General features: G+C 50.8%; 2 protein-coding genes across 2 annotated transcripts; both read left to right on the top strand.

Annotated features, from left to right (window-relative positions):
• Positions 1-2497: 2497 nt before the first annotated feature.
• Positions 2498-3280, top strand: LOC125942675 (uncharacterized). Its single transcript, XM_049660936.1, has one exon. It carries the CDS (start codon positions 2498-2500, stop codon positions 3278-3280), a length of 783 nt encoding a protein of 260 aa, XP_049516893.1.
• A 2478-nt stretch (positions 3281-5758) lies between these two features.
• Positions 5759-6760, top strand: LOC119455704 (uncharacterized protein K02A2.6-like). Its single transcript, XM_037717132.1, has one exon. The coding sequence runs from the start codon at positions 5759-5761 to the stop codon at positions 6758-6760; it is 1002 nt and encodes a 333-aa protein (XP_037573060.1).
• Positions 6761-23078: the final 16318 nt, after the last annotated feature.

Raw genomic sequence — 23078 nt, 5'->3', positions numbered from 1 at the left:
CGTTCCTTGTTCGTTCCTTTTGCATAAAAGAGCAGCTTGTACCGGTACCACAAAAGCAAATCTGCGGACGCCATTTTTGCGAAGGGTGAAGTATTACCCAGGAGGGAGTGCTCCGCGGTGTCGTTGTTGTGCCGATTCCATGAATGAATGTAGCCAATGTGAAATCAAATAATCGTTTGTACTTTTATTGCAATGGCAATTATATGGCCACTCCAGGCGCATTTTATTGCGATAGCAATTATACGGACACTCCAAGCGCATTTCTGCAGTCGGCGTCGCCGTCGTCGCCGTGAGGTTCCGTGTAAAGTCCAACGCCGACAAAATTGGCGCCGCGCACCGTACAGTGTGTGCGCGAGTAAAAGCGTACGAGGGTGAGCCGACAATCGCGGCTCAATGGGTGTAGCGCTCTTCCTCCCTCGCGAGAAAGAGCGCCAAAACACTCCCACCGTCAATATCTTATTCAGTCTATGTAGACGATATACAGATATGTTTTAAATCATGCAACCTGTCCATCTGCGAGAGATAAATTAACCTAGGAGTGAACAGGCATTCTAAATGGGCCAACAAGAAGGGCTTTCGCTTTAACGTAGGGAAGGCGACATGGATGATATTTTCACGGAAAACAGGCGTACAACCTGAACCGAACATTAATATCAATGGATATGCGCTTACTGGAAAAAAGCAGCAGAAATTTCCGGTCATTACATTGGATGATAAGCTGTCATTTGAGCGACATATAAAGAACCTATAAATCAAATGTGTAAATACAATGAACATTATTAAATTAATTTAGCACCAATCGTGGGGAACTCACAGAACTCTTTCTGATAACATTCCGATTAGAACGCGCATTGATTACGGGAACATCCTTTACCAGTCAGCTACATGTTCTGCTTTAACAATTCCCGATCCTGTACACAACCTTGGCATGCGACTAGCCCTAGGTGCATTTCGTACTAGCCCTATTGCAAGTTTGCACGTAGAAGCTAATCAGTGGAATCAAGACCGACAACGTGAGTATTGTAGTTTTATGTACATACTTAAGATTAGTTACAACCAAGAACAACCAACCGTGTTACAAAATGATGAAGAGCACAAAAACACAAGCCCTGTTTGCAAAGCCGCCAATTTTAGCGACGCCATTTCTACTGAAGGCACTGTTGCTATATGAAGAAAACAACATATTGCTGCCGGAAGTTCACCCACACGACACTAAGGAGTTAGCAGCAGCATGGGAATCAGTCCCGATACATTGTGACTTCTCGTTCACAGAAACAAAGAGCATACACCTCATGAAGCTGTACGTCAACACTTCCTATCACTACAGAGCAAGTACAATACCCAGAATTTTACACTGAGGCTTCAAAAACTGCTGAAACAACATAATGTGCTGCATTAGGTCCAGATGTTGCAGCCCATTTAAGATTAAATAAACACATAAGTATCTTCACTGCTGAAGCTCATGCTGTACTGCTCGCAGTTAAAGAAGGAACAATCAAACGAATCTATCAATCGGTAATATACAAAACTCTTTAAGTGTTGTCCGGGTGATAAATCTAGCAAAACAAAGAAAGAATCCAGTGATAAACACTCTCCTCGGCAGTTTATCCCTGGCATACAAACAAAAGAGGGCTACATATTACTTTTGCTGGATACCTGGCCATACTGGTATATCCGGTAACGAAGCGACAGACGCAAATGCGGCTTTAGCAGCTCTAAGGCCCCATGTAGATGTAACATATGTACCATATGAAGGTTTGAAACCTGTTGTTCGAGGAATGCTGCGTCGCACATGGCAAGAAGCTTGGGGCAAAGAAAGTAATAACAAACTTCACATCATTCAACCCTACATTACATAAACATCCGTATACCGGCATAGACAGGAGGGAGTAACCATGTCGATACTGAGGATAGGATGCACACATGCAACATAGTCATACTTGCTAACCGGCACTGATCCACCGGTCTGCACCAGATGTGGAACTCCACTCATGGTGCTGCATGTCCTTATACAATGCTCCGACATGGAAACTTCGCGAAAACAATATTTTTGTGAATATTACCGCAACAAATTACCTATGCACCTTGGGCTATTCCTATCGGCTGCACCAATGTCCCCCCCCCCCCCCAACCGCCTGTTAAAACGTCTTAATTGTAGTATACCGCAGTATATTGCTGGATGGCAGCACAGCATCCACGTATAGTGTACGGAAGTATCGCTGGATGGCACCACAGCATCCACGGTTATATAAGAGCTCAATAAATACTGTTGGGCACTTGCCCACCCGGAGAGTACGCTGCTGTGTCATTCGCTCGCTCGACATGGTGTCAGAAGTGGGCGGGATCCATCTCGGCTGATCCCGTGCTTGCGGCTTCGACACATGCCCTGGCCCCGCGGCCTCCGCTCTCCGTCGAGGAAGTCACCTTCCCTCCGCCATGGCCACCGGTGAAGGCTCTGTCGTCCACTGCTTCGTCGGCCGCTCCCTTTCTACATGGCATGGCTCAGCTGCGTCCACCACCGGCGTTTGAATTTGACAACTCCAGCTCCTGGCCCGCATGGCTGCTGCAGTACGAGGACTACTCGTTAGCTAACGGACTTTACGCCGCTCCGACGGAGGTCCAGGTGCGCTCTATGCTCTACTGCATGGGCCCGCAAGCCAGCGTGGTCCTCGCGTCCTCCACGCTGGGAGAGGCGGACCTCAAGGACGTCGCCGCCATACAGAAGGCGTTCACCGACCACTTCGTCCACCCGCCGAATGAGCTGTACGTGTCAGCGCGCTTTCACCGCCGTACGCAGCAGCCGGGTGAGACGGCCAACGCATTCTACACTGCGCTCTGGACGATGGTCAAGCGCTGCAACTATTCCTCGCCCGACGTCGAAGAGCGGCTTGTCCGAGACCATTTCCTCGTGGGCTTGCTTGACCCCAAGCTCTCGGACCAGCTTTGTCGGAACCCGAGATTGACGTTGCACGAAGCGCTCACGCACGTTCGCCAACACGAAGACGCTGATAACGAGCGCAAGGCTCGTGACTCGGCTTATTCATCGTCGCTCGCCATCGACGGCGCTCGCCTTCGCAAGTGTAAGCCAGCGCCAGCTAATAAGACAACGCAGCAGCTGTGCTCATTCTGCGGGCGCGCATCACAGCCTCACGCCGACTGTCCTGCTCGCAGAGCGTCCTGCAGCATTTGTCGCAAGAGTGGCCACTTCGAGAACGTCTGCCTCAGGAAGAAGCGTGTAAACGAGAAGGACACACAGAAGCCTTCTGCCAGCTCCATCTAGCTACATGCAGTCGCGGGAGAGTGCCCGAACGCGAAGTTTGTCGAGGTACTCATCGATGGGTGCCCACTTTCCTTCAAGGTGGACTCTGGCGCCGAAGTTTCTGTCATACCTAGTATGTTTCCCGGCGTCCCCTCGAAGCTTCAAGACCTCAAGAGCGAGTTGAAAGGCCCTGGGAACAACATCCTGCCGGTCATAGGCACTTATGTCGCTACCCTGTTGTGGCACGGCAAGTCCACCAAGCAGCTGCTCTACTTCCTGGAAACCACGACGGTCCTGCTACTGGGCTTCCCGGCAATCCATGCCTTGGGTGTCTGCACGTCTGCACCGGAGTACTTCCAGCGGCAGATGTCCCGGATCCTCGAAGGCCAAGCGAGTGTGGTGAACATGATCAACGACATCCTCGTATTTTGGAAGACACGCTCCGAGCACGACCGCCATCTCCGACAAGTCATGGATCGGCTAGCAAAGGCAGGAGTCACGCTGAACCAGGAGAAGTCCTCGTTCGCCACTTCCAGCGTCAAGTTCCTTGGCGTCGTGGTCAGTGCTCAAGGCATCTCTCCATACCCAGACAAGGTTGCGGCGATCCAAGCCATGCATGCACCCGAAGATGTCGCAGGGGTCCATCGTCTGCTGGGCCTCGTGAACCACATCGGACACTTCTTACCCCACGTTTCGGAGGTGACCGCGCCGATCCGAGCATTGCTGCTCAAGAACTCTGCCTGGACTTGGGGCCATGCGCAGCAGTCTGCCTTCTCCCAACTGAAGAAGCTGCTGTGCTCAGACATCTGCGTGGCTCGCTTCAACACCGCATACAGGACCACCGTCTTGGTCGACGCCAGTGCCTATGGCCTCGGGGCAGTAATTCTCCAGGGGCAGCGGTCGGTTGAGCGTCGGGCCGTCGGTTTCGCATCGCGGTCCCTCACACCCTGACACAAAAGAGCGCGTAATCCAAGCGCGCGCCACGTGTCACGCAAGCCAGCGAAAGAACACGCCGGCCCCGCGGCAACTTCAACAGAGGGGGAGCGCATACGCCTCCAACAGCAACGCGAACAACGTCGCCTAGACGTCTAGAAGAGCATCGACGAAGCGACGTTAACCGGAGAGAGAGAGAGAGAGAGAGCACACGCGCGCGCCGAGACACCTTCTCACCCGGCGAGTCGAGAGAGATTGCTACAGCCTGAGCTGCCAACAGGATGAGTCATCACCCCCCCCCCCCTCGACAACGCTTCGACGGCAGCGGTCGAAGGTACGAGAAAAGGCGAGAAGATTCCCAGGCTTTGGCCATGCTACGGGATCACGACTCCGATAGGAAGGTTCGAGAACGCCTGTGGAAGCTATATAACCGCCGTGCGAGAATCATCAGGGGAATTCAGTCCAGACCGCTCCGGTAAAGTGATATAACGTGAAGACTGACCGTCTGCGGAAGAAGGGGATTCCCCGGCAAGCTAGTCGACGAGTTCATCGAGCCTCTGCATTTCCGGAAGAAGTTCCTTCTTCGAGATTTGCCCTGAGCTACGCCTAGATCGTCTGACTCCAGGACCAGCACGGTGAATACTATTGGACACTTAGTGTTCCTTTTCATTTTGTAATTTACATGTCGGACTCTTAGTGCTTGTCATGAATTATTTTCTTGTGTTTGTTAATACCCATCTGAATTCTATCGTGTTGTGTCTAGCCTAAGTGTACACGTGTGTGTGTAACTACCTTGTGTGAAGAATATATTTGTTGCGTTTTGACAACTCTGGGCTCTGACTCGGTCTTTGGACAGCAACCGGCGTTCGCTGGCGCACCAGAGGGCCCATTCTTAATTCTCCTTGCTTTCGTGGGATTATTTTCGGAAGCTGATAAGTCGGCTTTGGAATTTGGTCCGGCGTCTGCGCCTCGTTCACGGGGTCTCTGACACACCCACGGAACGCCGGTACAGCCAAATGGAGAAAGAAGCTTTGGCGGCCAACTGGGCGGTGCAAAGGTTCGAAGAATACGTCCGTGGACTTCAGTTCTTCCTCGAGACAGACCATCAACCTCTGGTGGCGCTCTTGGGTTCCATGGACGTTGACCTGCTGCGACCACGGATCCAACAGTTTTGCTTGAAGCTGATGCGGTTCCAGTACCAAGTACTCTACGTACCGGGGAAGCTGTTTGCAACTGCCGATACGCTTTCGCGCGCACCGCTGGATTCCGCTCCATCCAACCGGGTGAATCAAGTCGAACTCTTTGCCCAAGAGGTCGTCCGCTCCTTCCCAGAAATTGTCTCGTCGCAGCTCGAGAACCTGCGCCAGTCCCAAGCCAACGACGGTGAGTGGAGTCTGCTGCTGTAGTACGGCGCCAACGGCTCGCCCCGGCTGTCCCACTCGCCTCTCCACGTGAAGAGGTACTTGTAGTACCAAGGGGACCTCACCGTCTGTGAAGGACTGCTTGTAAAATTCTCCCGCATCGTTGTGCTGTCATCCCTTCAGCGCCGCATGCTCGAGCTCCTTCATGACGGGCATCAAGGCTTCACCTGGTGCAAAGCTCTGGCTCGGGAATCAGTCTGGTGGCCGGCCATCAACAACCAGATACACACTGCTGTCTAATTGCCCCACGTGCGCCGAAACCAGGGTGCAGTGCTCGGAACCCATGATGCCGTCAACCACTCCAACTCGACCCTGGCAAGAGGTGGGCGTCGATCTTTTTCATTTGAACGACCAGGACTACGTCCTTCTGGTGGATTATGGGTCACGCTTCCCGGAAGTCATCAGCCTGCGCTCGACGACAGCACCTGCTGTCATCAACGTCATCAAGAGCGTCTTCGCGTGCCACGGAATCCCGAGACTGGTGCGCAGCGATAACGGTCCTCAATTTGCAAGAGAGTTCTCCGCCTTCGCGGAGTCCTACGGTTTCCGCCACGTCACTAGCAGCCCCCATTTTCCACAGTCGAACGGGGAGGTGGAACGGATGGTGAGGACGGTCAAGGACCTACTGCGGAAGGCGGATGATCCCTACCTTGCGCTTCTGGCATACCGGGACAGCCCTGGGGTAAACAGAGTGAGCCCTGCTCAGCTGCTCATGGGCTGGCGCCTAGAGACCCGGGTACCGAAGACGTCGCACCAACTGGAGCCAGCCTGGCCCCCGTCGGTCCCATTCACTCGGCGTGACCAAGACAACCGGAGGCGCCAAGCATCCACCTTCAACAGAAGACACGCAGCACGTTCATCGCGGCCTCTTCAGGTCGGCGAGCAGGTCTGGGTACGGGACGTCAACCGCCCCGCGATCATCAGCTCAACGGCCCCGCTCCTACGTGGTGGAGACTCCGACGGGTGTACTCCAGCGCAACCAAATGCGCCTGGTACCAACGACGGGATGTCCTGCGGAATGCACTACCAGCGCACCTGGAACTCCCGCGGGCGGCGCAGACCACCATGTCCACAACAACGCCTGGAGCTGATCGAGCAGCCCAAGACCAGAGAACCGCATTGCCTCGGGAAAGCACCTCCACTGTAGATGCACCCCGTGGTTGTACTTCTACGCTACGCGTCTCAAAGTTCGGCAGAAAGATCCGCAGGCCGAGAAGGCTCGAGTTATGAACGTTTTCTTTCGGTGCAAGAGTTTTCTGTTTTCTTGTTCGATTTTACAGAAGTGAGGATGTAGTGTACCGCAGTATCGCTGGATGGCAGCACAGGATCCACGTAGTGTACGGCAGTACCGCTGGATGATGCCACAGCATCCACGGTTATATAAGGGCTCAATAAATACTGTTGGGCACTTGCCCGCCCGGAGAGTAGCCTGCTGTGTCATTCGCTCGCTCTACATTAATTATGTTCACTTTTTGAAGCATGTATCTTACCGCTTTTAAAATATTCTCTCCTACTCGGTTGAGGAAAACAAGAAGCGAACATTCTGACGTCTTTACGTCCTTGCCACACAGAGGCTCGTGTGGTGATCGCCGGAAAGCGCTATATCTATCTCCAGACAGAGAGAGAGAGATAAATGAGATGCGAAAGGCAGGGAGGTTAACCGGAAGGTAAATATCCAGTTTGCTACCCCACACTGGAGAAGGGGTAAGGGGAGACAGAAAGATAAAGAAAAATGCACACACCTAGAGAGGGAGATAAAAAAAAATGTGGTTGATCCCTCTTATATAGGAATCGTTATAGAACACGAAAGTGAAACGTGTCTTCACAGAAGTAGTGTAATGTTTATTGCACATTGATATATAATGTCTATTGGTGTTTTGTGGCTAAAGCGCCCTTAGGCGTTGATGCACCCACGCTGACGCCTGGTGGCACGTCTCCTCCATCACGACTACCAACGTCGATGACCATGAGCAACCGTCGTGCATATGGAAGCTGCACTACGCTGCACACGCTAGCACAACGCGAAAGACGAAGCACGTAACTGACACACTAATACAACGCGCAAGACAAAGCACGTAACTGAATCGTCACCGAGTCAAATCAGCGCGTACAGCGCGTCGTAATTGCAGCCTCCGCGATCAACTTCAGAAACATTTTCAGAGCTAATTGCGGAGGCCACGCTCCGCTGTGCTGAGTACGGTGAACGCCACCTAGGTGGCGTTGGTAGTGCTTCTTGATGCCAGCGTCCCTTCGACTGCTGGCATCGAGGCGTCGTAGTGCTGAGACCACCGAAGCGTTCACTGTCGGTGCGCGTTAGTGTCATAATGCAGTACTTCTCTTTTCTGCTCGTAGGCGGCGGCACCGCCCCGAGCAAGAGCGCGGGTACACGGAGGAGTGTTAGATATATAAGGCGCGTCTGTGTAGCTCTCTGCAAATGCGTTTGTGGCGCAATGGGTTAAACGCTCGGCGATCTATCGTCGCGGACCGAGAGGTCGTGGGTTCGATTTCCAAATTTTGCATGTTTGTGGAACTTTTTCTTCTGGTTTCTTTGTATTATGTTCTATGACGGAAATACGTCAGTGAAGTCTTGGTGGACCCCGGCATAAAACACTTTCGTGTTAAAAGAAGAAAAAAAACACACACACACACACACACACGCACGCACACACACAGGCACTCAGGAGCGTCACAGTCGTTCAAACAGGTCGCTTGACCGGAGGAACTTCAGTAGCGCCCTCGTCGCCTTCTGCTGTGAAGACCGTATCAGTCGGCATTCTAAAATCGTCTGCGGCCGGTCGTCGAGGCGTGCCAACTCCGTTACGAGCGACTGTCTCTGGGAGCTGTAGCGGGGACAATGGCACAGGATATGTTGGACTGTTTCCTCGCTGCCGCAAGTATCACAGGCAGCACTGTCGGCCATTCCGATGCGACAAGCAAAAGCATTCTTAAAGGATACTCCAAGCCACAGTCGGCAGAGAGCAGTTGTCTCGATTCGAGGAAGTCCATATGGAATGCGTAGTCGGAGGGATGGGTCCAGGCGGTCCAGTCGAGTATGTTGGAAACCAGGTGTGTTTCCACATGGCTCGTCTGGAATCACGCGCGATTATGCGAAGCTTTGTTACTGCATCGGCTCTTGATAGCGGGATGGGTTCCTTCACAGCATTTTCGTGAGCCCTCCTCGCAGCTTCATCGGCCTGTTCGTTGCCCATGATGCCGCAATGGCCTGGGAGCCACTGAAAAGTGATGTCATGTCCTTTTTCTGCCAGTTGGTGACAAAGGTGCCTTATTTCCAGCACAAGTTGGTCTTGTTGTCCACGACGTAGAGTGGATAGCAGACAATGCAGGGCGGCCTTTGAATCTGTAAATATGCTCCATCTTCGTGGTATGTCTTCGTGAATCATGTGAAGCGCGCAGCGAAGTGCAGCAAGCTGCGCCGCAGTCGACGTTGTCCGGTGAGAAGTTTGAAACTGAATGGTCACAGCTTTTGCGGGGAAGATCACATCCCCTGTAGATCCGTCAGGAGTTGTCGAGCCATCAGTGTAAATGTGAAAATGGTCCTTGTATGTCTCGTGCAGCATGAGGAGAGATAGCTGCTTGAGAGCTGGGGACGAGAGTCCTGCTTTCGTTCGAATCCCTGGTACCGAGAGTCGAACTTGTGGACGAGCCAAACACCAAGGAGGTGATAGCAGTCTCTCGGCAGGCGTATAATCTCGAGGGAGGCAGTCCGGTACGCCGATATCGCCTGGCAAAAGAAGGCATTGGGTCGGTCATTCGGCAGAGTGGCGAGGTGATGGAAAGGGGAGCGGGCAATGTGCCTGATGTGTGCTCTGAGCACTTCCAATGTCATATGAGTTGTCACTGGGTAATCTTGAGCTATTGCAATTGTTTCCGCTGTCGATGTGCATCGTGGCAATCCAAGACACACCCTTAGTGCCTGCGCCTGAGCACTTTCGATTGTGTGGATGTTGCTTCTGCAGGTATTGCTCAGTACAGGTAAGCTGTATCTCAGATATCCGAGAAACAGTGCCCTGTATAGTTGTAACATTGCGTGTACTGACTCTCCCCACGTTTTCCCTCCAAGAAATTTGAAAACGTGTGAAATGGCCATTAGGCGTTTCTTCAGGTAGGTCACATGGGGACTCCAGTTGAGGTCTCGATCAATGATCACCCCAAAGAATCTATGCGTCCTGGCGTAACAGATGTTTTGCCCATTGATGGATATGGCGTAAGGCGTCATTGACTTCCGTGTAAACGCGACCAGCGCACATTTCTCAGGTGAAATCTGGAGGCCTTGTTCGCTGAGATACGCCGATATTGATGTCGCAGATTTTTGAAGTCTCGCGCGCACCTCTGGACGTGTTACACCTGACGTCCACACGCAGATGTCATCGGCATACATTGATATATGGACAGCATTTGGTATGCGTTCCACGAGACTGACAAGAACAAGGTTGAATAGTGTGGGACTCAAGACGCCACCTTGAGGAACACCACGGTATGTGCAGTGTTGAGACGTGGGACCGTACTCGGTCTGCACAAAGAATGACCTCATGTGTAAGTAGTTGCGGGTCCACCGGTACACGCGGCCATCAAGGCCAACCGATTCCAGAGCATCAAGTATGGCATCATGAGCAACATTGTCATAAGCTCCTTTTACGTGCAGAAACATAGCGACCGATAATCGTTTACATCTCTTTTGATGTTGGACGTAAGTGACCAGATCGATGACGTTATCGATGGAGCAGCGGAGACGTCGAAAGCCGGCCATAGCATTTGGATAAACTTGGTAGCGTTCCAGGTACCACTCCAATCAGGCAAGGATCATGCGTTCCATCACTTTCCCTACGCAACTTGCCAGCGCGATTGGGCGGTATGACGCGAGCTCGAGTGGTGACTTGCCAGGTTTGAGGAGTGGCACCAGGCGGCTTGTCTTCCATTCTTGAGGAACGTTTCCATCCTGCCAGGATTCATTGAATATATCCAGCAAGGCATTTCGCGCTCGCTCACCCAGGTGGCACAAGATGCGGTACGATATGCCATCTGGTCCAGGAGACGACGGCCGATTACACAAAGCAAGAGCCGCATCAAGCTCCTCGGTGGTGAAAGGCAAGTCCATGCGTGAGTCCCGTGTATGCGGCTCAATGCTATCCGTACCAAGGGGGCCTGTGTAGGTTGATTGACCTGCAATCTTTCTGCAGAAATCTTCCGCTACCTCGATGTCCTCTCGACGTTGGAAAAGTGCTAAGGCTTTGAATGGCACGCGTTGTTCGGGAGACGTACGTAGGCCTCGCACGGTTCTCCATATGTGAGAAAGAGATTTTCGGGGGTCTAGGGATTCACAAAATTTTGCCCACCGTTGAGATTCCAGTTTGGCCATTCGGCGCTGGATTTCCTTTTGCGTGCGTCTGGCTATTCTGAGATCATTGATGGACTTAGTGCGTCGGTATCTTCGCTCCACGTCGGATTTGGAGAACCTTGGATTGCATTTCAGCGTGCACATCGCATTCTGCGTTGCCTCCTTGATAGCTTGCTGAAGGCCAGAAGGGAGACCGTTGCGACAAGCTTCTTTCATGCTGGTTTCGAATGTACACCAGTCAATTCACCGGATTGTGTTTGGCGAATGGCAGCTGGCCAAACCCTTGATCTTAAGGTAACTGGGGATATGATCACTCCCATGTGTCTCAATGTCTAAAAACCACTTTACACGAGTAGACAAGCGACGTGACACAAAAGCCAAGTCTAAGCAACTGCTGTATGATGAGCCTCGTAAAAAGGTAGGGCTCCCATCATTAAGAAGGGACAGTCCATGGTCAGATGCGAATGAAGCCAGTCGTCGGCCGGTTGCGTTAATTTTAGAGCTTCCCCAGATATGGTGGTGGGCGTTAAAGTCTCCTGTGATAATCCATGGACCAGGGGTTGCTGTCAAGATGTCTTTTAGTCTCTTGCTATCAAACCGGGTTGAAGGGGATAAGTAGGTACCCACCAGTGTAAAGGCTACCTTTTTCTTCTTAACAGTCAGGCAAACATACTCATTCTCATCATGAGGTGGCACTTGCTGAACGACGTAGGTAAGCTCCCGACGAATAAACACAACGACCTTGCTGCTTTCGCTGCAAGTTGAGGACATGATTGATTCGTAGCCGGATAGACGGATTGGGTTTGATAATTTCGGTTCACAGATTACGATGATTGGGAAACGGTTAGAGTATACAAACTGACGAAAATCAGGCATCCGACATCTAAGTCCTCTGGCGTTCCACTGGATAATAGATGCCTCTCTGACCTCTTGGCGGAACGATTGGTGATTGCCATCCATGGTTCTACTCAGGGACTGCTAGGACTGGGCTCAGCGCGTCCAGCACTTGCAGGCCACTTCGAGCGGCTGGGGTTGCAATACTTGTCAGTAGCTCTTTAATGGCATTCATTAGGGACCGCAGCATCGGTATGATCTGTCGGTCAACCCTTGGTACTTCATCCAACGAAGTGTGCGTGGAAGTAGACATCAGGCGGGGAGGCTCCTTGGCAGGCTATGTGCGCGGAAGCGCAGGCCAGTCTTCCGCGGCTTTAGATTTGTCAGTCTCAATCCTCTTCGCGCTTGTATGTTTTACTTGCATTCGAAGGTAGTGGGTTGGGTGCGTTCTGCGTATGATCAACACCACGTCTTGTACGCTTGCGTCGACGATTACGCCGGCGTCGTACAGTCTCAGCAGCTTCCCTGTGGGATGAGCTGTCTCTAAACATTTGTTTAAGCACGGCAATTTCTCTCCGGATTTTCGTGCACTCTTTGGATGAGGCATCATGGGATCCATCGCAGTTACTGCACTTTAAATGCGTTGCGCGGCAAGCGTCCACAGTGTGCGACTCAGCGCAGCGTGGACAAACCATACTCTTTGTACAGACGCCCTTGACACGGCCGATCTTCATGCAGTTATGGCACTGAAGTGGCTTGGGCACGAATGGGCGAACAGCATGTCGGAAGTGGGCAACCTTGACATGCGAAGGAATGGAATCGCCCTTGAATATCAACTTCACGCAGCGGGAGTTGCCAAGGAGCAGCACATGTGTGATGATAACTCCTTCGGTCACTGGTTTGATCAGGATTGGCAGATCCGAGTTCGCTATGGCCAAATCAATGTCGTAACTGACGCCCGCCATGCTGGATTCGTCCAATGGTACACGCGGTCGGACTTTGATGCCTCCCAAATTGGTTATTTTCCCAAGCTTGTCCAACGCGCTACAATTTGTCGCGTCCACAGCGAGGATATTCTTTCGCGTGTTTATTCGAACTTCCCTTATGTCATTCGGCGCCGCCCCCTCGAGGAACATGGAGTATCTATCTCGAAATGCTACATGACAATTTTATAATCCATCAAGGAATGGAAGACCACCGTTTCTATTATTTTAGGCCCTTTACAGCCATCGTAACACATTACAGGGATCGCAACCCATTATACCTTCAGTCATTTTTTAACTCAATCGGAGTACTAAACATCGTTACTGTCACTCTTTGGCCATTTAGCCCTTTCGCAATAAAACTCGTGTTATTACAAGCTCTACTTGTGTTTCATAAATAACAATGGCTTCCTGAATGAGTTGGCAGTAAGAATAGGGCAAAATAATGGTGTGTGGCACTCTATCGCGTCACCTCTCTAGTGAAGGGTGTAAGAGGTATATGTCAGATTGCTTACCGTTATCACTGCACAATTTTCGGGATCGGTCCACATTTTAGAGCGCAGCTCTTAGGCTGTTCCTGCGTTGAGTGTCGGCGTGCCTCGGCGGCGTAACCGAGCGAACGAACACAGCGAAGGATGAAAGAGCGAACGCGGAGCGCAGCCGGGGATAGCGGATGAAAGGCGGCAATATCAAGAGAGCGCGAGGAAGGCACCTTAAATCACCTCGAGAAGGCGCCCACGTCCGCGCATCCGCGGCAGCGGCGGCACCGGCCAAGCGGGGGAAAGAAAAAAAAAAAAAGAACCTGAAAGCTCGTCTTCTCCCATAGCGTTCGCCGCAAGCGTTGCCCGGTAAAGGTTATGGTTGCATAAGCTGCAGTTGCCGGGAAGCGGCAATTGTGTCGCCGGTCTATATAAAATTGCGCCGCGCGTAGCGGCTCTGCCAGTCAGTGCGGTGATCGGTGCGATGCCTCAATATATCACGAAATGACAACACGTATTGACCCTTTTCGCGGAGCAGTTTGTTCTAAAGAAACGAGATGGCGCTTTCGGCGTCGCGCCGCAAGTGGCCTCTGCGACAGCACCCAAATACGAAACTATTAACGCTTCTACCTTGTGATCAGCTGTCGGAAATGTAACTGAGTTTTCGCTAACTCACTCTGCTCCAATCATACTGGATTAAATCCTGTGGATTGAAGACGTGTGCAGTAGTTGGCTGCAAAAATACTGGCTGGCAAAAATGAAGGAATGGAATGAATCTGCGTGGCCGAAGTCCGTGGACCGCTGCTGCAACTGTCCGTACGTGTTACCCGTACTTCGAGACGTGCGGCTTACCTCGACGTTACAGAAAAGTCGCAATTTCGCCCGAGAGGCGAAGCATCGATTGAGATAGCAATTTAGTAGAGAGCTATGCGAAGCAAGGAAAGTAGTTTATTGGGCCGTATAAGTTGTAAACATTCGTTTACTAACTAGATAGACAAGCACAGTGTCACGGCCGCACAGGTAATTAAAAAAATCTTTATTTCCGCACCAGCGGAAAATAAAGATTTTAGGGACTAAGTGTGTCCACAACACAGCACTCCGCGAGACCATTGCCGCGATGTTGTATGTTCACGCTTCGCCGGTTTCTTGCATCACCTGAGGACTTGGCATTTCAGTCTAATGTGCACCAATGCACACATCAGTAAAATAACGCATCTTGGTAAACTCTTTTCGGCACATTTCCCAATACGTTGCGAGAATTGTCAGCTCTTCGATGCAATGTTTTCTCGTATGTAGTGGCAGAGGCTACATTTGTTATTCTTTAAATCAAGACTTCATACCAGTGCTTAATACGGGGGTCACATGGTGCACTTTTCATCGTGATCGAGCCCGATATGGGTCGAATTTCTTGGTCGCGATTGGCTTCTTTGCTCAATCTGCGGAAGGGAGCCAATCGCGGTCGAACATTCCGATCCAGATCGATCTCGATCGCTATCAAAAGTGGCCGTGTGACACCGGTATGAGATAAATTGGCGCACTCTCCGAGATAACTAGTCGGTAAATACACTTCGCAACGATCTGGAAAAATCGTGTCCTATGGAAGATGTTTGCAGACCTGTGTCCACCAAAACATTGTCTCTGCGTTCACACACACCCTGCGCGGCCCTGCCCATAAAGGTAATTAACTTCAACAGTGTGGTGCTGCATCGAGCTCACCCATCTTTGAGCGTTGTCTATGTGCTTGGGCAGCAAGAGAATGCAAAAACGAACTTGTCAACCTCAACAGCGCGGCCTAGCGCCAGTGCAAGAGTTCGGGAACCGTAATGCGCTAACTGTGCGTGGCGTAGAAACGCACTAAATGAGCCCGCGCAAGTAAGAACGTAAAAAAAACGGTATTCGCATGGGTAGGCGGACAATAGCATCATGCTTGCAAGAATAACAGTAACGAAAAAAATTAATTATTCGCACAGTCGATCAAGTGAAATACTTACGTGCGTGCAGTGACCGCTTCGCTGACCACTAAGCGCTTTTCACTCACAATTTCACAATTGTTAAGACTCGACATTATTATGAACATAGCACAGTCAGACGGTGTAAGGTAAACAATAGAAAGAGCAGAGTTGGCCCTAACGCTGCAATATTATTGGGTTATTTCGCTTCAGAGATAGCGCACACGAACAATTCTTGCCGTACGCGATATCTTCAATACAAACTTCGCGCACGATCTACGTTAAGGTTCACCGTGAGCGAAGCTTGTTCCAAATTCAGACATTCGAAAGAAAAATCATCCCAGGTAAACAAACGTAAAATATATGTAAACAAATATATCTTTATAACAAGTCCTGTTATAATCCCTATTGGGATTGACAGTATGTATAAATAAATAAATAAATACTAAAAATAAAAATCTAGCACCTGGGCTGTATCAGTCGCGCTGGCATCTGTGATCACTGCCGCGCGTTGGTTCGCTGCAGGTACCGCGCTGCTCGATCGCCACGCTTTATGCTTTGACATTTGGTTATAAGCACCCTGAACCGAACCAGATCCAATAAATTTTGCAGGATTGAGCTGTTCAGTTGCGTCGGAAGCGTATGGAGTAACCACCGCATATCTATATATATACCAACCACTGGCACGCGTCGTCGGGCTGCCGGCGCCTGGTTCTATAAGCATTGCCCGACAGCTACGTACGCGCCTGATTTCGCTAAATGAGGCAACCTTCAATCGCGAAACGTAATGGTGATCAGATTCAATCGACGATACGGTCACATGTGCCCAGCAATAACAATGAAATATACCGCTGATTAGCACGCCAGGTCTGTTGATTAGCACGCGTGATATTGTCGTGATTCTGTCGCACGCGTGAATCTGTCGTGATTAGCACGCCAGAAACACCGCATCCACTGGCTGGGCTTGCTGTTGCCATGGCACACTACACTGAGCGCTCACGCGCGCACGCGAAACATGTAACAAGTCAAGCGGCACAAGACAAGCGAAGCGGAAGAAAACAATCGAAATAATGCGCGGCGAAGACCACGCAACCGAAGTGCGGCCGGCCTGCTCTCGCAAGGCGCACAGTCCAAAATGGCGGCGACGCTAGACGTCGCTCGTGTCGGCCAATGGCGCTGCTCAAACGTCGGTTTGTGAAAAGGTCTATTGGCACCGGGCGGCCGTTGTAAGGCGCCAGCGGCGCGCCGGCGATAAAGCCCCTTGATGTTAGAAAGTAGCGACACGCTTTGATCTACGCCGCAACACCCTCGCCGGCGCGGTCAACCTCCTCTTTTTCTCCCCCTCTTTCGCGGAGGCAGCGCATCCGCCACGCTGAATGGCTGCGGCGCTCGAGACTATCCCGTCAGGTGACCCTGACGTCACGAAAACGGCGCGAAACTTGCTTTCGCGCGCCTTTAGTTTCTCCCGCTCGCCATGAGCAGTCCAAGTGGTGGTCGCCCTGCCGCTCCGAACGTGTGTTTCCCAAGTTTTTCCATCCTTTAGTACGAATCTGAGATTCGTTCTCCGTGAAAATGCCTTGCTGCTGCGTGTTTCAATGCAGCAGCAGGCCAGAGAAAGGGAAAGCCTTATTTTATATCCCCCGAGGTGAACGGAATGTCGTGCGTCGGAAGCAGTGGCTCCATAAAATCGGGAGAAGGGATTTCGCCCCTTCTAAGCACGCCGTTCTTTCCGAGGTGAATTTTGCAGCTTTCCTCATATTTGTGGATGAAGTTGCATGGAGAATTTAATGCTCTTCGCATAGCCGGACTCTTCGTTCAGTTTAATACAGAGAACCGATAACTGTGCATATAGTTTTTTTTTTAAGTGAGTCGGCTGAAATTTTCGTTGACTCTTCGAGCCGTGACAAAGCTTTTTGTGTTTTCGCGTGTGCGTTAGTTTTCAAATGGATGTAATTTGTGAGTTAATGCCTGTAACTCATATTTTGTAGTTGTGTGCGTGTGTGTGTGTGCGTGTTTGTGTATGTGCGTGTTTGTGTGCGTGTATGTGTGTGCATGTATGTGTGTGCGCGTGTGTGTGTGTGATCCTTGCGCCTGATACTTGTGAAGCCAAGGAACTATTTTACTCTTATTGCGTGCTTATTGTATCTTTGCAAAGTTTCAATACTGCGAGCATTTTTTTTTCTTTATGTACTTTATGTTGCGAAGGCATGAACCGCAATATATAGGTAGATAAGTGGTATTATGTACTATTCGCGCATGCTCATTAAGTACAAACCACGCGCTTCTGATAATCTCCCTCAATTCTGATAAACTTGACATCTTGAAGTCTGTACGTTAATTATCAAGTGCCAGTCTTAGCAGTTTCCGTATAAGCAATCAGCCTTTTTTTTAGAGAGAGACTTAGGTTACTCCCAGAGGTGATGGAATGTAATTTCTCGTCGTTTCATAGTGACGGAATACAAGCGCGTGTGTAAAGTTCTATGTTGGCTGTTTCGCAAACACAGCACGTATTTCGCACAGTGCCATTGGTACAAAGGCTTTTGGCCCACTCATTTTGGCGAATTCACTTTAAGTAAACTATCACATTTCTTCTTGGTTACCTTCTCTGAGCCTTTTAAGAGCGAAGATAGTGAACCAAATTCTCGTTTATACTCTACGCTGCTTATATTGTATGCACCCAATACACCTCCGCGTTACGGACAACCCAAGTGGCGACGTAGAGGTAAACAGCTCAGGCACTGCTTGGTACTCATTTTTTCGGAGCGCTTCCGCTTGTATTAATCGAAGCGTCCTAAAAAAATGGCACGACGTTCTATCGGAAACGTACTTTCGTCAGGACAGTTTCACAAGGGATAAATTAAAAATTAAAAATTAAATTATGGGGTTTTACGTGCCAAAACCAGTTCTGATTATGAGGCACGCCGTAGTGGGGGACTCCGGAAATTTGGACCACCTGGGGTTCTTTAACGTGCACCTAAATCTAAGTACACGGGTGTTTGCGCATTTCGCCCCCATCGAAATGCGGCCGCCGTGGCCGGGATTCGATCCCGCGACCTCGTGCTCAGCAGCCCAACACCATAGCCACTGAGCAACCACGGCGGGTGAGGGATAAATTCACATACAACGCTTCAAAGGGCCGAATAAACAAGCGCGCGCATTGATTCTAATGCGGCTGCAGCGAGCCACTGGAGGGTTCAGCGCCGCGCCGGCCCGGTGAGGGGGAGTTAATCCGAGGAGAATTGAGGAGGAAAGCGCGCGCGTGGAGGAGAGTGTCGTGTCGCTACTTTCTAACATGAAGGGGTTTTAGCCGGCGATATTCTGGCGAACAGCGCCGCGAACGGCACCTGTCAAAGCACTAGCATGTGAAGCAGACGACGGGACGAAGGCGCTCGGTGCTTCCAGTGATTTGGCACTGCGGGTTTTAAGGGCTGACGCACCGGAAAACGCATTTTCGTGTGTCTGCTTTTGAGAAAGGTCGTCATTTGTACGAGGCAGATCACATTCGTGGCATCAAGTAGTATATAAAGCAGAAAACGAGCGCAAATTGCGATGCAAATGCACCACGCGAACGGAGCTCACCGCGGCAAGAATCTTGCCGCGGATCCAGGGGGGATGTCCGGATGTCCTGACCCCCCCCCCTCAGATTTCTGCATCGCCCCCCCCCCCCCTGCTGACACGGGGACGGCCCTGTCGCAAAAAAATATGGCCACCAGCATTTTTCAAAAGTATTTTTCGCGAATACCAGTGGTAGCAGCCATGTAGAAGTAAAGCTAGCTCGCTCACAAGCTTAGCTATATTCCGTAGGGGTGTGGTGTCGCGAAGTTGCCGTAGTTATTGTTTCTCATGAACACCTTGGACCTCCTGGCGCCGGCCGTGCCTTACTCGTCCCGTCGGTGGCGTCGAATGAACGAGGGGACGTCCCTTTTGCCAAGCACGCCGATGTCCGCGCGAGCGCCTTCGCGCCTGATCAACTTAGTTCCCCATTGGGGTGTCATCGGTTGCCTCATTTGCTGTCATCGGTTCCGCGACCAACCTGCTTAATGAAAGAGATCTCTCGCTGAAGTGTTCATATATATATATAACAACTAACAGCCTAACTAAGAACTACGCATAGACAACTTTTTTTTTTTAACTGTAGCACTCATTGTGATCACAGTTACACGTTGACAATATCCAGTACGAGCACAGTACCGTTCGTACGCTACAAGTTTTTCATTGTAACTTCGCAGTTTTATTGTCGTACATTAAGCATAGGAGGCTCAAGCCCACCGGATCCGTTTATCTGAGTAGGCGTTCTCGCGGAGCGGGGCGAAGCCTCGAGCATGGGCTGCGAAATGGGGGAGCGTGACGTCAGCGGCCAACGCCAGCGCGCGGGCCTAGGATGGCGTCGCGTGGTTAGAGAAATGGGAGCAGATGCGCGCCTTGTGTAAAAGGATGACGTCGCGTGGGAAACAAAACATGAAGACGCTCGCTCGCGCTCACGGCTACTACGCTACATCGTTCTTCTTGTAGGTGGCGTCGTGAGTCTTCACACGCGGTGATTCGCATATCGTAAACAACTAGCGTAGTGGTTGCCGCGTTGAAACGAAGGTGTCTCAGCCGAACACAAAGAATCTTCTTAAGGAAATCAAGGTGTCCCAACAGAACTCCAAAGCCGGACCCGTGCTTACGCATTTATAACGAACCTGCGACAGACCATCCCAAATTTTATTTTAAGAAACAATACAGGCTGATATACCGGGTGTTCAAAATTAAGCTTTATGGTTTTCTTAAAATTAGGCACTGGGAGGCACGTGAAGACCACCTGCGCAAATAAGTTGTGTGGCCAGGGGGACACAAAGTGAGATAATTATCGCTGTCAGCAACCGAATTAACTAAAATTGAATAATTAACTTTTTATTGACTGCAGTAAGTGTGTATGTTTGTATTCAAAAGTTAGAGGCAGTCGTGTTTCTGCACAGTTTCACTTGGAAGAATTCGTCTAGCATGTCTATGCTCCGATATATCCAACTCCAAATTTTAATTGTCGTTCGCATGATTACGCATGCAAGAGAGTGAGGATCAGCGCAAAGCTCCTCCCTGATGTGACGCGGCTGTTGGGTGCAGCGTTTAGTCTGACAACGCGGCGGAGGCATTGGCAAAGATAATAACTGCCCCCCTTCCCCTCACGGCTGGCGAAAAAAAAAATCGAAGAACCCGTAACCGCTGTCGTAACACGCGACCGCGCAGCCTGTAAAGATGGCGGCAGCTGCCATGCCGAGATAATGGCGCGAGCGGAGAAGCCGGAGGCCAGTGCGCGTGCGTAATGGTGACTAGACGACCGGGCATGGTCCTTGTTTGGGCTACGCAAATAAAGTGACTGCTGATTTACAAGTATTGTAAGCTTTATTGAAATCAAAAGCAACAACTGCACCATCAACAGCAGAAACCTTTTTAGCTATGCTAACGAATATTTCATACTGCCGCTTTAACTTTGGTGTTGTCATGCACAAATCTCATGACAACACTTCACCCATCAAGATGTCAATGCCCTAAAAATGTCCAAAATGCCTCCCTTCCACAGCAACGCAAAGCATAAACCGCTCTCGCGTCGAGTCGATAACTCTGCGCAGTGCAATTGAAATTTGGAGTCGGATATCTCGGAGCACGAACACGCTAGAATAATTCTTCCGACTGATACTGTGTAGAAACACGACAGCCTCTAGGTTTTCAATACTGTGAGCGCATTTTGCGCATATCGTCGTCGTCATCTGTACAAACGACTCATCATCTTGTGTGAGCGCTATTTGTGCATATCGTCGTCGTCATCTGTACATACGACACATCATCATCTTTTGTCTCGTGCGGTGCTTCGTCTCTGACTCGGGCGACTGCTCGGAAATAAAGGCATCGCATCGGTCAACGTCTCACAAGTGGTGGAGGTGCTGGGTAGGTGAAGGAGAGCGACCAGAGGAGGTTGTGTACGGTCCGGGAACGGAGGAATCTGGTCCAGGTGTCCTGTCTCGCTCAAAGTTGGCGTAGCCGCGCCTGTCACCTGGGTGACGCCCGGGAACGTAGTAATCCAACCTAGGTGCGCTGTCTCGCTCAAAGGTAGCATAGCCCCGTCGTTCATCCTGCTGACGCCGACGGCAGTAGCGAGAAATGTGGCCGCGAATACCGCAGTAGAAACAAACCGGGCGCGACGACCGCCACGGAGAGTAGTACGGCTGCGCCGGTATGTGTCGTCAGTGTTTCGCCTGCCACATCTTCCGCGTATTGTACGCCCGCAGAAGGCCACACTGGTGCTATTAAGGCCACCTTGAGTGCAGATCTAAATCCAGCCCAGACCAATGCACTCCTCACCATTTTGATGAAGCATGAAGCTTGTTTTGACGTTTCTTCGCGAGGCCTGGGTCAGACCACTGTAACTACTCATCGAATTGAAACAGACGGCTCTCGCATCATTCGCCGTCGCCCGTACCGTGTGTCACCTTCGGAGCGAAAAGTTATAGAAGAACAAGTGAACGACATGCTGACACGCAACATTATAAGGCCTTCAGCAAGCCCTTGGTCTTCTCCTGTTGTGCTTGTTAAAAAAAAAAAGGATGGTTCTGTGCGCTTTTGCATCGATTATAGGGCGCTCAACAAAATTACCCGTAAGGATGTTTATCCAATGCCTCGTATTGACGATGCTTTGGATACCTTACAAGGTGCCGAGTATTTCTCGAGCCTCGACTTGCGCTCCGGATATTGGCAGATTCCCATGCATGAGCCAGATAAAGAAAAGACTGCGTTTGCTACACCTGATGGCCTTTTTGAATTTAACGTGATGCCTTTTGGATTGTGCAATGCACCAGCTACGTTTGAACGTATGATAGATACAGTACTCCGTGGCTTAAAATGGAAGACCTGCCTTTGTTACTTGGACGACATTGTCATCTTTTCGTCGAGTTTCTCCCAGCACCTACAACGTCTAGACCAAGTTCTCGCGTGTCTAGCAAAAGCTGGTCTCCAACTCAATACTAAAAAGTGTCGCTTTGCAAGCCGAAGCATTAAAGTATTGGGCCACGTCGTCAGTAAGCATGGCATCCAGCCTGATCCCGATAAAATCGCTGCAGTACTGCAATTTCCGCCACCAACCGCTCTTAAAGAACTCCGCAGCTTTCTAGGACTGGCGTCCTACTTCCGCCGCTTTGTCCGTGACTTCGCCACCATCGCCGCTCCTCTACACAAACTTCTGACTTCGAGCGCGTCCTTTGTGTGGTCGAACGACTGTGAAGCCGCCTTCCAGACCCTCAAACGAGTTCTCACGTCAGGGCCCGTGCTCCGTCATTTCGATGCAACGGCCCCGACTATTCTACACACTGATGCCAGTGGGCATGGAATTGGCGCTGTCCTGCTGCAGCGGAATCAGAAGTCCGAAGAGCAAGTCGTGGCTTATGCAAGTCGTGCTCTTTCTCCTGCTGAGCGCAACTACACGATTACAGAACAGGAATGCCTCGCCATCGTGTGGTCAATACAAAAATTTCGTCCCTATCTCTACGGCCGCCATTTCACAGTTGTGACCGACCATCATGCTCTCTGTTGGTTGTCGTCCCTGAAAAACTTGTCTGGACGCCTCGGCCGTTGGGTACTGCGCTTACAGGAATATGACTTCACTGTCACGTATAAGTCCGGCAAACAACATCAAGATGCCTACGCTTTGTCGCGCTGCCCGCTGTCCCCAAACGCCCATGCTTCACCTTCGGTATGCACGTCACCATCTAGCCACACGTCTCAGCGCACGCCCAGTAGCCCGGGACAGTCAGTTGCCTCAGTTGACTTTCTCCCGTCTACTGACCTCGTCTCACTCCAACGTACTGACCCATACTGCCGTACGCTGATC

The sequence above is a fragment of the Dermacentor silvarum genome, chromosome 1 (assembly GCF_013339745.2).
Source record: "Dermacentor silvarum isolate Dsil-2018 chromosome 1, BIME_Dsil_1.4, whole genome shotgun sequence".
Classification (NCBI taxonomy): Eukaryota; Metazoa; Arthropoda; class Arachnida; order Ixodida; family Ixodidae; genus Dermacentor; species Dermacentor silvarum.
The sequence above is the reverse complement of the archived record's forward strand: the minus strand, read 5'-3'. Positions and strand labels throughout refer to the sequence as shown.

What these genes read in the sequence shown, in the direction of transcription:
- LOC125942675 (XM_049660936.1), top strand. Translation starts at nt 2,498, where the DNA reads ATGGCTCAGCTGCGTCCACCACCGGCGTTTGAATTTGACAACTCCAGC.
- LOC119455704 (XM_037717132.1), top strand. Translation starts at nt 5,759, where the DNA reads ATGACGGGCATCAAGGCTTCACCTGGTGCAAAGCTCTGGCTCGGGAAT.